The sequence below is a fragment of the Pneumocystis carinii genome (assembly GCF_001477545.1).
Source record: "Pneumocystis carinii B80 chromosome Unknown supercont1.1, whole genome shotgun sequence".
In the NCBI taxonomy this organism is placed as follows: domain Eukaryota; kingdom Fungi; phylum Ascomycota; class Pneumocystomycetes; order Pneumocystales; family Pneumocystaceae; genus Pneumocystis; species Pneumocystis carinii.
In genome coordinates, this window is record NW_017264713.1 from 499,742 (window position 1) to 515,835 (window position 16,094).

Consider the following 16,094-nt stretch of genomic DNA (forward strand, 5'->3'; position numbering starts at 1 on the left):
AGATATAACCCTAATTCCCTCGTCCTTAAATAGTAAAAAGAATCTTATCATAATATTATTAAATATAATCTCGTCGGTGCCGATTAAAAATATTTTTTTTTAACAAGCGGGTGTTCTTTCGTAAAATTCGTTTTAGAATAAAAATTAATGGAGTCTACGGACAGCACATCATCAACGGTTGTCGATAATAATTTAAGTAATGTTCATTATACAATTCATCCGGTTGATTCACAAAATTTAATTCCACAACCACAAGTAGGAGTTCATTATGCATCACCAGAAGATATTCGTGCTATGTTAGATGCCTATGCAAAATTTAAAGGATTTGCAGTATCAGTTCGAGCTTCTAATCGAATAACATATAGATGGTATGCTTATATTATTATATATTTATAAATATTATTATTTATAAATATATAATATATATATATATATATATTAAATATAAGCAATTTTCCTTATATTAATATAGGCAATGTGTTCATGGAGGAAAATATCGAAATACACGAAATCTACCGAGTGAAATAACAGTAGATCCAGTTATGGTATCAGATCCAACAATACCTCATCGTCAACGTAAACAAACGACTAAAAGAACTAATTGTCCATGGCTTGTTCGAGCAGGATTAAGTCAATCGGAATTATGGAAAATAACTAAAGTAGTTGATGAACATAATCATCGTCTTTATCCAGAAGATCCGACTATTTATCATCAAAATCGACCTATGACTAAACAACGTGTACAACGTAAAAAACCTCGAAAGCCTAGTGCTCGAATTCTTGAACAGCAAATGACTAATACGGCATTATTATCGACACCATTGAATAATATGGAATCTACTTTAAAAATTATATCATTAGTTCCTCAAGATTTTGAACAAGGAATTATGGATCCAGAATTAGATATTGATTTAGATGAATCTATTATGAGAACAATTGGAACACAGACAGAAGAAGTTTAAGATTATTATATATATTGTGACACCTTTACCGAAATTTTAGATCGACGAAATTTTCCATCAGTTATCATATGTATAAATAACATATTTATCTATCTATTTATTAAGCAAAAAAAAAAGCAATTATTTTCAAATTATGAATACGTTTCATGTTCAAAAGAAGACGAAAATTCATGAGCTTGTGTTTGTATTTTTTCAATTTCAAGAGAAAGCATATTTATATTATCGAGTAATGCACCAACTTCATCATACTTTCTACGTTTACTTGCATCTTTAATCCAGTTTTGAACTTGATGACGTTGTTCTTCAAGAATCTGTAGTTCTAAAAATTTCTTTTCATTTAACTCCGGGAAATGTATTATTTTGTTTGTATTATTATCGCATTTTTTCTTTAAATTTGGAACGAATTGCAATGAAAACATATGCTGTTGAAGGAAACGTTTTGCCTCCGAATGAATTTCTATTTGAAGATTTTTCATAGCTAAAGATTTTGTTGTTAATTGAGAAATATTCTTTGACAATTTATCATATTGAGAGAATGTTTCTAATATTTTTTCACGAATCAATGCAATTTCATCAATTCGTTTTTGGTCTATATTTTCTCTAATTTTTTATTAGTATTAAAGTTAACTATTATTAAGGACTTTCTTTAATTCATTCAATTGAGATTTAAAATCAGAAAATAATATTTCAATCTTATGCCTAAGTGTGGATAATTCCTATAAAAAATTTATTAAGATTAATTAAAGAAAAAGGACGGGAAACCAACTTTATACAAAGTAACCAATGGATGAGATTTTGAAAGACAATCGGAAAACTCTTTTCTAGAAAAAGCAATATGTCTACAATTTTTACATATACGTATGGACAAATCTGAATAAACTGAAGCATTCGTTGAATTTTCATGCACTAAATATAAATAATGATGAAAATATATAGAGACGATATACCTATTTTTGAATTAAAAGCATTTAAACATCGAGATTTCATATTTAATTGAACGATTGAAGAACATTGTGTTTTCGAATTAGCACATATTATCTTTCCACATAATCTACAGTGGTGTTTTTTATCAGTATAATTAAAAGAACGTCTAAACGAATTAAGATTATAAAAAATTAAAAAAATATATTACTTGCAAATTGGACAATGTGTAACGGAAACATCATCTTCCCATGAAACAATGGTTTGTTCTAAAGCCTTTTTTCGTGATTTAAAAGAATTGACCAATTTATAAAAAGAATTTGTAGTAGCTTCATTTTTTGAATCCAATATAAGAAGCTCAAAGAGCTAATTTAAACAAACATTATTAAATAATTCTAGAAAGAGAAAAAATTACTTTTGAAACCCTTTTTTCAAGTCGATTAGCATGTAGATTAATTTTGTCTACTGCTTGAGCACGAAAGTGTTTAAATTCTGGAAAATAGTCTATAACAGGCCCTAATATATAAGAATTATAATTTAAAACATGTAATATTTAATACTACCATTCGTATCCATATATCCTTCTCTTTCTTCATAACAATATTTGCAAACACGAGACCATACACCATGATCAGGATCATGTTGAGCATCTTGAGAAAGTTTAATCTAATAAAATGTTATAATAAAAATGCATAATTTCTTTATATCTACTTGATAGGATGTGTGAATATTGCAAAACAATTTCCCGCATTTTTTGCCTTTAAAATATTATTAGTCATTCTATAAAAAAGATAGCTAAATAATGATTCTGATAAGGTTCATTTTTTAAAAAAAAAAAAAAACATCTATATCAATACAACTCTATATTTATAAACCTAATCAATATTTTCAACCAAATATCTCCACACATATGACCTCTTTTTATCTAGAGATAGATATATGAATAATTATATTCATACTACTAGGTCTAGATATATGTAATAACTATTTCTCACAAATATTCCCTTTTCCTCATACAAATATATCATTAAAGTCTTAAAATAGCATAAAATCATATTCATGCATATAATAATATATATTATGAGAATCATTATATTAATCTTACTTGTTTATCATAGAAATACATACAATTAACACGTTCTCCCTTGGAAACAAGAATTTTATGGCATGATTCGAAAAAACATGGTACATTTTCATCAATTTGCCAATGTTTTTTCGTAACTTGTGTTTCTACATGATTTTCATTTAATTCGAATTCCTTATGAAAATAATGTTGAGTAACTACAATCGATGCTAATTGTTTTGCTTCATCAACTCTTTTCTTTAACCATGATTTAACTGTTTCTTTTTGCTTTTCAGCCACATCAAAATGGTCTTGATCTAGGTGAACATTCAATTCGTATAAGTTTTTCTATAAATTTATCAATATTTCAACCATTTTCTTCGAAAAAACTCACAGATGGTCTATTACAAACAGGGCAATAAATTGTATTATAATATTTAGATCTACTCATCTAATATTCCATCTTTTTCCCCCTTATTTATTCCTTTGATGTTCGATGATTAACCACACCCTGATTTCTCGAAATCTCATAATTCTTAAAATATAAACATAATTCTCTCTATTTTTAATGAATCCATGTTTTACTCCTAAGATAATAACACGCACTATCACTCCATATAAACCTCTTCAACTTTATATTCAAGGATTTCTTGATTGTATTTTTATTATTGCTACTATGCGAGGTAGTGTCTCTGAATGGGTATGTTTTAGAGATTTTGCCCAATTTCATGCAATAATCATGCAATAATCAAGACCCTATACTAAGCTATTACCAGATTTCTGTCGATTTAAACCAAGCAATTCCATTTTTTGATGAAACCTCAGCAGCACAGCAAGATCAATTACCTCTACCACATCTCTCGGCAAAATTTCTTTTAGGAGCAAGTCATCTTCCACGAGCTGATTTTGCACAAATGCTTGCCTGTCAAGTAGCAAGTTATATTCTCCGTAATTCTGTTAAAGAGAACCGGATGGTTCTAGTTGGCTTTGGATTGGATTGGACTGATGATTTAGAGGGACAACGAAGCATTTATAACAATGTTTTAGAAATGCTTCAACAATGCAAGGTTTGGTAGTAAATAGCTCATTTTCGAGGGGGGAGGAGGTATTTATAGGATAAAATTCCCATATTACTAATCGGGAAAGTATACGCATATAACGACCATACAATACATAAATAAAAGTCATATATGTATAATATAATCGTTATATATGCGTATTATATGCGCTATATTCTATATATATATATATCTATATATGTGCTCATGTATTATCAATTGTCCTATTTATGCCTGACTACGCTCAATTATGAATAAATAGATTTCTTTATATACAAATAGATCCTCTATTTTATAGAAATATGTATAATTATGTATAAGCTGAATGTAATTGGTATTGACAGTGTATATTATCACCGTTGGATCCTGTGCAGAACCGCATACATAACGCATATAATACGCATATAATACGCATATATCCCGGTATTTCAGCTCATACAGCCTCTATGAGCGCAGATTATGGGATATCAGATGGAAAAGACATGTTTGCTCTTGGATTAGAAGGTAAGTTTCATATATCAACATATATATCTTATAAATAAGGGTCTGCAAACAAGATGGGTGTTGGAATCATAAAACATCCGTTGAAAGGACCAGCAGAAATGATTATTAATCTCCGGCATACATATATTACGCCTCCAGGAGAAGGGTTCTTGCCAAAACATACAGAAAAACATCATAGAGAATGGGCGATCAGATTAATTAAAGAGGCCATGAAAAAAAGCGGGTTAAAAATGAAGGATATTGACTGTATATGCTTTACAAAGGGTATAGAATAAGTATTAAGAGGATATATTGATAGGGCTAAGTCTTTAGGACCAGGAATGGGTGCACCACTCCAAACAGTAGCTATTATAGCAAGAACTCTGTCAATTTTGTATAATATACCTTTAGTTGGTGTAAATCATTGTATTGGACGTATATAAAAAGATTATATATGTATATTTTTAAAATTAATGATATATAAGATATAGAGATGGGACGAGAAATTACAGGAGCAATAAATCCAATAATATTATATGTTAGTGGTGGGAATACACAAGTGATTGCATATGCTGAAAAAAGGTAAATTGGTTGTATATTATATTATCATATATTGATAGATACAAGATATCGTATTTTTGGAGAAACATTAGATATTGCAGTTGGAAATTGTTTAGATCGCTTTGCAAGGTCGATCTATATTTCCAATGATCCAAGTCCAGGATATAATATTGAAAAGCTTGCAAAAAAGTATGTTTTTTTTTCAAAAAAAAAAAAATTATACATTATTTAGGGGGAAAGTGTTAGTTGAACTACCTTATACAGTGAAGGGAATGGATTGTTCATTTTCAGGCATCTTGAGTGCAATAGAAAGCATTGCAAATGATTTTTTTGACAAAAATACGAAAGAATTTCGTAAAGATTCACCCTATACAAAAGAAGACTTATGTTTTTCTTTACAAGAAAACGTATTTTCCATGCTTGTTGAGATAACGGAAAGAGCAATGGCACACGTGGATAGTAAAGAGGTTTTAATTGTTGGAGGTGTTGGTTGTAATGAAAGATTACAAGAAATGATGAATTTAATGGCACAAAGCAGAGGAGGGAAATTATTTTCTACAGATGAGAGGTAAAAAATCATTGAAAATAGATTAATCAAGTCTTAATGATCATAATTTCGTAGATTCTGTATAGATAATGGTTTAATGATTGCACACGCGGGATTATTAGCATATAAAACAGGGTTTCAGACTCTTATTTCTGATAGTCAATGTACACAGCGTTTTCGTACAGATGAAGTACTTGTTACATGGAGAGAGTCATAAAATTAACATTCTATTATTAATTGTATTTATTCTTTTTGGGAATATTTAACATTTTTTTCCAGATCATTTCATATTTTTTTCAAAATTACTAATTTATAAATTTTTCTAAAATATTAACTGGGGCAATATTAAGGATTTTTATAAGATTTTTTCAATGTTTTATCTTTCTTTCAGATGACTTGATAACAATTTAAGGTTCAACGAAATAGTAAATATATATACAAATTAAAAAATCTAAAGGAAATTCATAAACATTATTCACAATAAAAAAATAGAAAATATTGACAAATATATTTTTTTCACAAATTTTTAAGTCGTATATTCTTAATATAGTCTTTTTGTATTGGCTTTCAAAGGGTTTACTATTTAAAATTTTGGATAATCAAATTTACGATAATTTATCAACAAAAGAAATAAAGATTTACTAGAAAAAACAAGTTAAATAAAATCTTATACAAACACTTCATAAATAATATATCAATGATACGATTAAAAACACAATAGTAAATATTTTAAAAATTATCAAGGCTGATAAATATATAAATATGAATTACAAAAATAAAACAAAAAGTAACATTTCTCAAGTATCTTTTAATAATCAGGATTCTCAGGCAAGTTTATTTTTTCAAAATATTTTTTTCTGAGAGATATGAAAGGTTATTGAAAAAGGTTTACTATATAAGATGATTATATATGATATATTTTAATATTATTAGAGCTTTCAAAAATTCCATTTGGCGTCTTAGTTTCAGTAAAAGAAGAACTTGACAATGCTTCAGATATGAAAGAAAAGCATCAAAAAGTATTTGATTCTAAAAAACAATTAAAAATCAATGAGAATAATAAGGAAAAAATAATTAAAAAAAAACGCACCAATAAAAATGCACCGCTAGAAATGTCTAGTAAAAAGCCGGTTTCAAGATTTCGAAAGGTAGTTCCTCTTACAAAAATAGAACGGCGTGATCCTCGTTTTGATTTTGAAGATCGTGTAAATCTTACTAATTTAAGCTCAAAATATTCATTTATAAAGGATTATCAAAAAGAGGAACTCCAATTGCTAAAACATACATTAAAACATGAAAAAAATAATGAGAAAAAAGAACGAATAAAGAAAACTATTATTTCTATGGTTATTTTAAATTTATTATTTATCTTTTTAATAATATTTAGGAATCAAAACTATTGGCAGCCAAAAATAAAGAAGAAGCTACCAGAATTCTCCATGAATACAAGAAAAATGAAAAGGAAAAGGCAAAAATAGGCAAAAAACCTTTTTTTTTGAAAAAAAGTCAACAATTTGGTTTATTTTTATTTAAATTAACTTTTATATAGAAGAACAAAAGAAACTAATAGAAGCAAGCAAATTATCTAAACTCGAAGGAACTAAAGCCTTAGATAGATATATAAGAAGGAAAGATAAAAAACTAGCATCTAAAGAACGAAAAAGATTATTCAAATATCGATACAAAAGCTGAATGATACCTATATTTTGTAAAATCAATATTACAAAGCCACATACATTGTTTTGTACATTAAAAATGTAATAAACAGTAATTTATTTAAAAATTTTTCCATCTGCAGCAACATAAATCCTACCATTGATTTCAATTGGATCATTTCGACCCCAGACAGACTCAATATGCCTTCTATCTTCTTCCTTGGCAGGATCAAGAGATACAAAATCATAGGATTCCCAATCAGGAGCTACATCAAAGACTGGCTTAAAGTCTTTACCCTTAATAAGGAATACACCACTAATAATATTGTCACGGTTTTGTCCATAGACAACTAAAGATCCAAAAATGCTTTTTCTACTTGCATCAAGCCTTTGAAAAAAACCTAATTAAAATAAGATTTTTTAAGAAAAAAAAATAATAAAATACCTCCACAAAGATTTGAACTTTGGAAAATTAATCCAAGTTCGTCATTATACTAAAAACATAAATTAAATGATAATAATTTATACATTATAAATCATACTTTATAATCTAATCGCCATAAAGAGTATGCTTCTGTATCTAAATGCTGCCAAAACCATTGCATAGCAGTTTTAAGATCATTATTAGAAAATTGACGCTTCCATTCATCCAAAACAAATGAACGTGGAAGTGAAGAGTTAGAAGTGTGATTTAATTCCTTCGCTGACGATTCTTCCAATTCAGAATCTGATTTGGCTGGAACTGTTTCATTTTCCGGCTCCTTAGGGACATATTTAACCGGTTCTTCAATCATTACTGGAACGGGTAATGCTGCAGTCCAAATAGGTTGATTAACAACAGTTAAATACCATCGAACAAGATTTGGAAATCCACGCCTCCATTCTGCTCCAAAAACCTGAAAATATCAATTTTCTTGATTTAGATTTTTTTAAAAAATTACTGTTAAAAATCCAGGTGTAAGATGAGCAGCCATAACTAAATCCGCAAGCGTTAAACGTTCTCCAACAAAAAATGTCCTTGATTTCAAAAAGCAATTTATATATTTACAAAGTCGATTAGCCTCTTCCTGGTTTTCATCTACCACTTTTTTGGAATACGGCATCCTGCCAACTAATGGAAAAAACCATAAAGCAATAGATCGAATAAGATCTGTATTTGCAAAAGACATCCATTGAAGAATTGATGCATATTCTTGTTTGGTTTTTCCAAGTAGTGTCGTTTTTTCATTTTGACTTGCAACTATAAGAAAAATATAAGAATAAATGAAAAAATGATAAAATATATCTAATTTTCTCATAGATAATTTATTCTTCAAAAAATTGATCTAATTAATGATATATAGATCAGAAGAAATATATATTTATTTTAGTCATTCTATCAGATCACTTATTTTCAGCACGATTTTCAGACAGGGATAACTGTGTGATTCGTTTGCATCATCATTTACCCATAAAATATTTCAAAGAAAAAAAATAAAAATATACTTACAGTAAATAGCAATAGCATTTGTTTCTGTCAAACAAAACCCATCTGAACCCAAAAACCCTGGTATCTCAAAAATGGTAAAAATAGGACAAAAAAAAAAATAAACCAAACGTACTTTTTTCTTTGGAAAACGTTCCAAATATTCTTTGCTTAATCCAAGGCTGGGATTTTCAACAACAAGTTCTATATCAAGATTATTTTCTTTTGCAACTATCAAAAGAGCAATCGTTCTAATATATCATAAAAATATTGTAATAAAAAAATATTTATAAATACCTAGAGTTTTCTGGATAACCGTAAAGCTTTCCAAATGACATTTTTACCTCGTCAAATGTATTAATTTTTTAATATTAATTTTGTATGATCTAAAAGGTTACCATAGTAACATATAGGTAAGCAGTCTCAAAAAAAATAATCCATATGATTATGAATATTTAAGTCTATTTATAATGAAAAGAAGAAAATAGAATTAGATATAAACTTACTTATATGTTTATCGTTTAACCCATGTATTTTTCTTTCGTGCCTTTGGTTGACCTAATATTGAATAAGAAATATAGAATAATAAATATAAAAGTATAGAACCAGGCTTTTTTCTCTCGACACGACGTGGATCAGGTGTAAGACAGGAATCTTTTTGTATTTATTAGAAAGTTTATTTTTAAATATGAAAAAAAAAATACTTTTTCGCAAAAGATCTGTTAATTCAGGTTCATGAATCACCAATCCTCGAGAAATTGCAAGAGCAGAAGCTTCTGCTTGACCTAAATACATTTATTAATTGATTTTTTAAAATTAAAAAGAAAAAAAAATACCAGTAGATCCACCCCCTTTAACAATAATACATATATTATATTGATCAAGACGTTGTGTTATTTTTAATGGTAAAATAAGAGATTGTCGATCGGATAATCGAGGAAATGCTTTATAAAGAATTTTTCCATTAACAAGTACCTGTCCATCACCTTTTATCATCCATACACTAGAAACAGCTTCTTTTCTTCGTCCAATTGTACGTGAACGCCCTGAAGCATCTAAAGAAGCTGTATATTGCATTTTTAATTTAACAACAGATGTTTCTCTAGAATATTTATCAAGAACTTCTTTGACTTCCTGAGGCATAAACATCGGATCAATTCTATTAATCCTTCCAAGAAGTTGTATAATTTTCCGATATTCTGATGGTTTTATAGATTCCAATATATTTCCTGATTCTCTATATTGATTTAAAGTCTTCCATAATCGTTTAGGTGCTTCCTCAAAAGATATTGTAGGAAGTGTTTGATAACGCTTTAAAATATTTTCTAATGATAAATAGTCATCATTAAATCCTTCTTTTGTTGTAAAATATGAACTTGAAACTGGCTCATAATGTGATACATATCCTATATAACGAGAATCTTTAAAACATTTCAATGCCTTTTGTACAGGAAAAATTAAACAGGAGTTTGAATAAATAGCCGAATTATGGAACAGATAAGCTGTTCTTACTAAAGATCTACAAATCATCCCTTTTCTTTTACTCTGATATCCAATAAAATAAAAATCTATATAAACCAAATTATATATAGATTTTTTTCAAAATGATCAAATTATGAAAACATTGTATGTATTATATGTATTATATGTATTTATAGTTAAAAGAGTAGTTTTTATCCTTGTAAGAGTCTCGTATAAATCTGATCTTGAAAAAATCTCTATATTTATAGTATTTTGAAAAGATAAACAAGATGAAATCCTGAGTGAAAATAATTTTTATTATTCATGAAAAGATAGGAATAAGAAGTTTTTGATTAAAAATATTGATTCAATGACCTATTCAGGGATGAGTTGGGGAGGGGGGGTAGTAGGGATGTTTAGGGTTAAGTTAGGGTTATAAGAGGGTTAGATTAGGGTTAGTCTAGGGTTAACCAGGATGACCCTTGTAGTCTTAGGGTTACGTTAGGGTTGCGTTAGGGTTACGTTAGGGTTAAGTGAGGGGTAGGGGGAAGAGTTAGGGTTAGATTAGGGTTAGTATAGGGTTAACAGGGATGACCCTTGTAACTTTAGGGTTAAGTTAGGGTTGTTTAGGGTTATTAGGGTTGTATTAGGGTTATATTAGGGTTGACCAGGATGATCCTTGTAACTTCAGGGTTAGGGTATGGTTAACAAGGATGACCCCTGTAACTCCGGAGTTGGTGTTAGGTTAGGGCTGGGTTGGGGTTGTTAGGGTTATATTAGGTTACTTTAGGATTAACCAAGGTCACCCTTGTAATACTAGGGTTAAGTTAGGATTATATTAGAGTTACTTTACGTCTACTTTACGTCTACTTACCTCGACTTACCTCGACTTACCTCTTACTCTTACCCCCCCCCCCCCTTTACTTACTCCTATTACTCTTATCTACTACTCCAGGGTTAGGTTTATCCACTTTATTAGGTCCGGTTTAGGGTTAGGTTTACACTCCCTTCCATTTACCGTCTTACCTTACATTTTATTAATATTATCCATTATGGCATATGTAATTATTGCCGGACGAGCTATAAAGTCAGAATATGTAATAGAAATAATATATTTATTATATTTTATAAATAAATTTATATTAGGTTGCCATTGGAACAATTTTATCTACAGCTAGTCTTATTGGTAAAAATAATCTCATTCCAATTATATATAATAGAATCAGGTTATGCCATACATCGAGCTAATAAAAAAGCTGAACAACGATTGGCTGGTGACCCTCCTATCTATGCAAGAACTCCAGAAGAAGAGGCATTTATTCGGTAATTATATTTATTAATAAATATAAATATATAATAAATATATATTTATATAGAAATAAATTAGAAGCCTTTAAAGAAGAGCAAAAGATACTGAAAAAATAAATATGTTATCTATAGTAAGGCATTTTAAAAAGTGTTTGTTTAAAAAGAGTTTAAAAAATGTTTATTAAAAATAATATGTACAAGATGAATATAAATATATTCTATATAATATATTAGGCTTAATTATGGATATTTTTAGCTAGAAAGGTATAAAAATTTATGTAATGAATTTTTTTTGTTAATTTACTGAGTGAATTTGTCATTTCGTTGAAACGCTTAGAAATTTCCGAGACATTTAGCGTTCGATGTTTTACTCCGTTAGAAACGGCGTTCACATCCTTTTGCCGTTCAAATGGAATCGCCAGATGAGCAAACGGATGAGGCAATAGATTCTACCAAGGAAGTAGTAAATGGAAGAAATAGAACAGAAGAATTGGCCCGATTTTCAGAGAAAGAATCAGGGTTAATATCTCAACAAGGAGTAAAAAGAGTATGTTCAGAAGGATGGTATTCAGAATGGCCGGTTAATCGGAAGAAGTCAAAGAATATGAGTAAAAATGAGGGTAGAAATGAGGGTAGAAATATGTGCAGTGGGTTGAATAAAGGAATCAACACGAGTAAAGCAGAATTTATGGAAAATATAAGAGAAAGATTAAAAAAGGCAAAAGAGGAAGAAGAGGAGCGTATTATGGCGAAAAGAATAGAGATTCAGGCTATGTTAATTGAGAGGTTGAATAATCGTGCGAAAAAAGTGGTAGAAAAGACGCCGAAATGTTATTTTAATGAAGTAAATCTTGATAAGACATATTTGGGATTTAGAGATGCAAAAGAGAGTATAAAAAAGGAAAAAGATATTTTTAGAAGGGAGAAGGACTCTTCTAAAAAAGAGCGTAATGCATTTAAGGAAAAAGATATCTTAGAATTGAGTTTTTCTATGGATGAAGAAACATCGGGATCAGAAGGGATGTATAGACCTAATAAAAAGGTTAAAAAGAGTACGAATCGTTTAAGGACGTTAGAAGAATCGATAGCGTATGTTTGGAAGGAAATATCGAAGAAAGAGGTTCCCAAAGTGTATAAGATGATTCAACAAAATTATGCAACACGAAGCAGCAATTCGCGTAAAACGGCATTACTTTGCTCGAAAGAAGCAAGACGTTGGCAATTCCGAACGAACAAGAATATCAAAGATATGCAAGCACGAGCAAAACGAGCAATGAGAGAGATGCTTGTTTTTTGGAAGAGAAATGAGAAAGAAGAACGAGAACAACGTAAAAAAGAGGAAAAAGAAGCAATAGAAAAGGCAAAAAAGGCAGAAGAACAAAGAGAAGCCACACGACAAGCGAGGAAATTAAATTTCTTAATTACACAAACAGAATTATATTCTCATTTTATTAGTCGAAAAATAAGATCTGAAGAGACAAATAATGTTGATGAGATAAAGGGTCTATCCAAGGATAAAGAGGAAAAAGCATTAGTAGATAATTCATTAGAAATGATGGAAACACCACCATCGAACCATTGTTCAATCAAAGATCTTGATTTCGATGGAGTAGATGATGATTCACTTCGGCAGATTGCTATTAAGAATGCACAAAATGCCATTTCATTAGCAAAAAATCATGCTGAACAATTTAATTCAATCGGAGAGTCTAAGAATATGTTTGACGGTAGTGAAATGAATTTTATGAATCCATCATCTCTAGGAAATGTCACAATTACCCAACCGAAAATGCTTCAATGTCAACTTAAGGAGTATCAAATAAAAGGACTCACATGGCTAGTTAATTTGTACGAACAAGGTATCAATGGTATTTTAGCCGATGAAATGGGTTTGGGAAAAACAGTACAATCCATTTCTGTCATGGCTTATCTTGCGGAAAATCATAATATATGGGGACCTTTTTTCGTAATAGCGCCTGCATCTACCCTTCATAATTGGCAACAAGAAATTACTAGATTTGTGCCAAAATTAAAGGTATAATTATCAATTCATTATTTTGATTCATAAAAAGTTTTACTATTCATTAGGTTCTTCCTTACTGGGGAAATAGTAAGGATAGAAAGATTTTACGTAAATTTTGGGATCGAAAACAGCTTACATATACAGAGGATGCACCATTTCACGTTCTCGTTACATCTTATCAACTTGTAGTTCAGGATGCGCAGTATTTTCAAAGGGTAAAGTGGCAATACATGATTCTTGATGAGGCACAAGCCATCAAAAGCTCAAGTAGTTCAAGATGGAAGAACTTACTTGATATGAAATGTCGAAATCGCTTACTTTTAACCGGAACACCGATTCAAAATACAATGCAAGGTATTTCTCAATCAATTTAATGAAATTTTTCTCTCTCCCTTTCTAATACCCTTAGAATTATGGGCTTTATTACACTTTATCATGCCAAGTTTATTCGATTCTCATGACGAGTTTAGCGAATGGTTTTCAAAAGATATTGAGAGTCATGCACAGAGTAACACTTCTTTAAACGAGCGTATACTACATTTTTATCTTTATTTTTTTTTTCATGTTAATTATTTTTAGAACAATTACAACGTCTTCATATGATTCTTAAACCTTTTATGTTGCGCCGTGTCAAGAAGCATGTTCAAAGTGAACTAGGGGAAAAAATTGAATTGGAAATTTATTGTAATCTTTCCTATCGTCAAAAAGCCTATTATAAAACATTACGTGAAAAAATTTCTATTGCAGATATTATTGAAAAAGCAACACAAGGTGGTGATGAAAACGTAGCAAGCCTTATGAATATCGTCATGCAATTTAGAAAAGTATGCAATCATCCTTATTTATTCGAGAGAATAGATGTAATCTCGCCTTTATGCTTTGCACAATGGGTTGAAACACCATCATTAATGCGTGAAGGATCAAATCTTTATATACCATATAGTTTAAAAAGTCTAATCAAATTCCATGTACCAAAACTTTTTTATCGTAATGGTGGTATTTTAAATAATCATGGACCAAATTCGTCTTTTGGGTTTCGCATTAAATATTTTAATTATATAATGAATATATTTGACACGAAATATATATATGATTCCTTATGGAAAAATCATCATGGTATAGTTTTCCTATTAATTTTTTTTTAAAAAAAAATTAATAAAGGTAGATTCACCGTTTTCATGGTCATATTTTATTGGGCTTTCACCTTCCGAACTTTCTAGATTATTTCATTATAATATATGGAAACGAGCTCTTCGTAACCAAATGGATTTAAGTAAAAAGTATATGGCAAAATTGCATTTATTATACAAAGATATTCGAATACCCGATCATTTTATGTTTTTCATAAAAAAGTTTACCGAACATGTGTTGATCTCTGATATGGAAAATGATTCTCCTATGTATAATTTATGCAATATATCCCGTAACGTTTTTATTGAACAATTACTACATCGATTAGAGCCAATGTATGATCAAAAAGTTAGTAAATATTTAATCATCTATTTATCAATTCTTTTACTAATATATTGCATAGGTTTCATCTCCTCCTATAGACGCTGAATGTATAGATAGAACTTTTACGCTTGAACAAGAGCAGTTTTTTTTTGATGAAGATGTTAGAAAAGAATTTCTTGGAATTACAGTGTTTGAAGAAAAAAATATTATTGATAATAATATAGACTTAAATATTATCGAATATCCCGTAGAAAATATATTAGGAAGACCATTGCTTGAAAAATCAAGCTTTGGAAGACTTCGAATGCCTGCTATGAGTAGATTTGTTACGGATTCAGGAAAACTTGCAAAATTAGATGAACTCTTAGCCGTTTTAAAGGCAGGTGGACATCGCGTACTTATATACTTTCAAATGACTAAAATGATCGATTTAATGGAAGAATATTTGACATATAGACAATATAAGTACCTTCGTCTGGATGGATCATCTAAAATTAATGATAGAAGAGACATGGTAAATGATTGGCAAACACGACCGGAAATATTTGTATTTCTTCTTAGTACTCGCGCGGGTGGTCTTGGTATTAATTTGACAGCAGCAGATACCGTAATATTTTATGATTCCGATTGGAATCCAAGTTCAGATGCACAAGCTACAGATAGAGCGCATCGTATTGGTCAAATGAAGCAAGTTACAGTGTATAGATTTGTCACTCGAGGAACAATTGAAGAACATATTTTAGAACGGGCAAAACAAAAACAACAAGTACAAAATATTGTTATTTCCGGAGGAAAATCGATAGACTTTGGTAAAAATCATAGAGAAGTTGTTTCTTGGCTTCTTAATGATGATGAATTGGAAAAAATTCAAGAACACCAAAATCAGAAAAATCATAAATCAAATTTATCACAAAAGGGCAGTTTAAAAAAATTATTTTAAAAATCAAATAGACCATTTTTCAAGTCTTATTAATTTTGTATCAGATGCTTTAGAAAAATATTAAAAATTTTATATAAGTTTCAGTTAAGATTCCAAAAATTTCAGCATTTTTACTTCTTTCAAAAAGCATGAAAAACAATTTTAAAAAATATGAGAATTTATTCATTATCTTTTAATACATTTGTCAAAACA

General features: G+C 29.5%; 9 protein-coding genes across 9 annotated transcripts; 6 read left to right on the forward strand and 3 right to left on the reverse strand.

The window, feature by feature from the left end:
- Window positions 1-105: 105 nt before the first annotated feature.
- Window positions 106-1,008, forward strand: T552_00230 (hypothetical protein). The gene is made up of 2 exons (XM_018368848.1): window positions 106-368; window positions 473-1,008. The coding sequence occupies exons 1-2, from the start codon at window positions 148-150 to the stop codon at window positions 960-962; spliced, it is 711 nt and encodes a 236-aa protein (XP_018227708.1). The 5' UTR covers window positions 106-147; the 3' UTR covers window positions 963-1,008.
- Window positions 1,009-1,047: 39 nt separating this feature from the next.
- On the reverse strand, window positions 1,048-3,443 carry T552_00231 (hypothetical protein). The gene is made up of 9 exons (XM_018368849.1): window positions 3,341-3,443; window positions 3,012-3,294; window positions 2,595-2,641; window positions 2,447-2,549; window positions 2,299-2,399; window positions 2,095-2,249; window positions 1,910-2,052; window positions 1,729-1,868; window positions 1,048-1,678 (listed from the first exon to the last, which is right to left on the reverse strand). Exons 1-9 carry the CDS (start codon window positions 3,395-3,397, stop codon window positions 1,586-1,588), a joined length of 1,122 nt encoding a protein of 373 aa, XP_018227709.1. The 5' UTR covers window positions 3,398-3,443; the 3' UTR covers window positions 1,048-1,585.
- Window positions 3,444-3,468: 25 nt separating this feature from the next.
- Window positions 3,469-4,066, forward strand: T552_00232 (hypothetical protein). The gene is made up of 2 exons (XM_018368850.1): window positions 3,469-3,646; window positions 3,723-4,066. The coding sequence occupies exons 1-2, from the start codon at window positions 3,515-3,517 to the stop codon at window positions 4,020-4,022; spliced, it is 432 nt and encodes a 143-aa protein (XP_018227710.1). The 5' UTR covers window positions 3,469-3,514; the 3' UTR covers window positions 4,023-4,066.
- A 286-nt stretch (window positions 4,067-4,352) lies between these two features.
- T552_00233 (tRNA N6-adenosine threonylcarbamoyltransferase) lies at window positions 4,353-5,857 on the forward strand. The gene is made up of 7 exons (XM_018368851.1): window positions 4,353-4,508; window positions 4,548-4,772; window positions 4,821-4,922; window positions 4,973-5,069; window positions 5,115-5,237; window positions 5,281-5,616; window positions 5,671-5,857. Exons 1-7 carry the CDS (start codon window positions 4,451-4,453, stop codon window positions 5,810-5,812), a joined length of 1,083 nt encoding a protein of 360 aa, XP_018227711.1. The 5' UTR covers window positions 4,353-4,450; the 3' UTR covers window positions 5,813-5,857.
- Window positions 5,858-6,311: 454 nt separating this feature from the next.
- Window positions 6,312-7,330, forward strand: T552_00234 (hypothetical protein). The gene is made up of 5 exons (XM_018368852.1): window positions 6,312-6,423; window positions 6,469-6,481; window positions 6,529-6,941; window positions 6,983-7,100; window positions 7,145-7,330. Exons 1-5 carry the CDS (start codon window positions 6,358-6,360, stop codon window positions 7,285-7,287), a joined length of 753 nt encoding a protein of 250 aa, XP_018227712.1. The 5' UTR covers window positions 6,312-6,357; the 3' UTR covers window positions 7,288-7,330.
- T552_00235 (hypothetical protein) lies at window positions 7,323-9,099 on the reverse strand. The gene is made up of 7 exons (XM_018368853.1): window positions 9,013-9,099; window positions 8,852-8,966; window positions 8,740-8,803; window positions 8,192-8,490; window positions 7,793-8,146; window positions 7,696-7,744; window positions 7,323-7,651 (listed from the first exon to the last, which is right to left on the reverse strand). Exons 1-7 carry the CDS (start codon window positions 9,051-9,053, stop codon window positions 7,368-7,370), a joined length of 1,206 nt encoding a protein of 401 aa, XP_018227713.1. The 5' UTR covers window positions 9,054-9,099; the 3' UTR covers window positions 7,323-7,367.
- Window positions 9,100-9,138: 39 nt separating this feature from the next.
- Window positions 9,139-10,285, reverse strand: T552_00236 (hypothetical protein). The gene is made up of 5 exons (XM_018368854.1): window positions 9,552-10,285; window positions 9,420-9,500; window positions 9,322-9,369; window positions 9,222-9,273; window positions 9,139-9,176 (listed from the first exon to the last, which is right to left on the reverse strand). The coding sequence occupies exons 1-4, from the start codon at window positions 10,243-10,245 to the stop codon at window positions 9,230-9,232; spliced, it is 867 nt and encodes a 288-aa protein (XP_018227714.1). The 5' UTR covers window positions 10,246-10,285; the 3' UTR covers window positions 9,139-9,176; window positions 9,222-9,229.
- Window positions 10,286-11,182: 897 nt separating this feature from the next.
- Window positions 11,183-11,647, forward strand: T552_00237 (hypothetical protein). The gene is made up of 4 exons (XM_018368855.1): window positions 11,183-11,273; window positions 11,323-11,362; window positions 11,403-11,499; window positions 11,553-11,647. Exons 1-4 carry the CDS (start codon window positions 11,229-11,231, stop codon window positions 11,599-11,601), a joined length of 231 nt encoding a protein of 76 aa, XP_018227715.1. The 5' UTR covers window positions 11,183-11,228; the 3' UTR covers window positions 11,602-11,647.
- A 200-nt stretch (window positions 11,648-11,847) lies between these two features.
- On the forward strand, window positions 11,848-15,948 carry T552_00238 (hypothetical protein). The gene is made up of 6 exons (XM_018368856.1): window positions 11,848-13,519; window positions 13,573-13,861; window positions 13,917-14,036; window positions 14,087-14,623; window positions 14,673-14,986; window positions 15,042-15,948. Exons 1-6 carry the CDS (start codon window positions 11,894-11,896, stop codon window positions 15,900-15,902), a joined length of 3,747 nt encoding a protein of 1,248 aa, XP_018227716.1. The 5' UTR covers window positions 11,848-11,893; the 3' UTR covers window positions 15,903-15,948.
- Window positions 15,949-16,094: the final 146 nt, after the last annotated feature.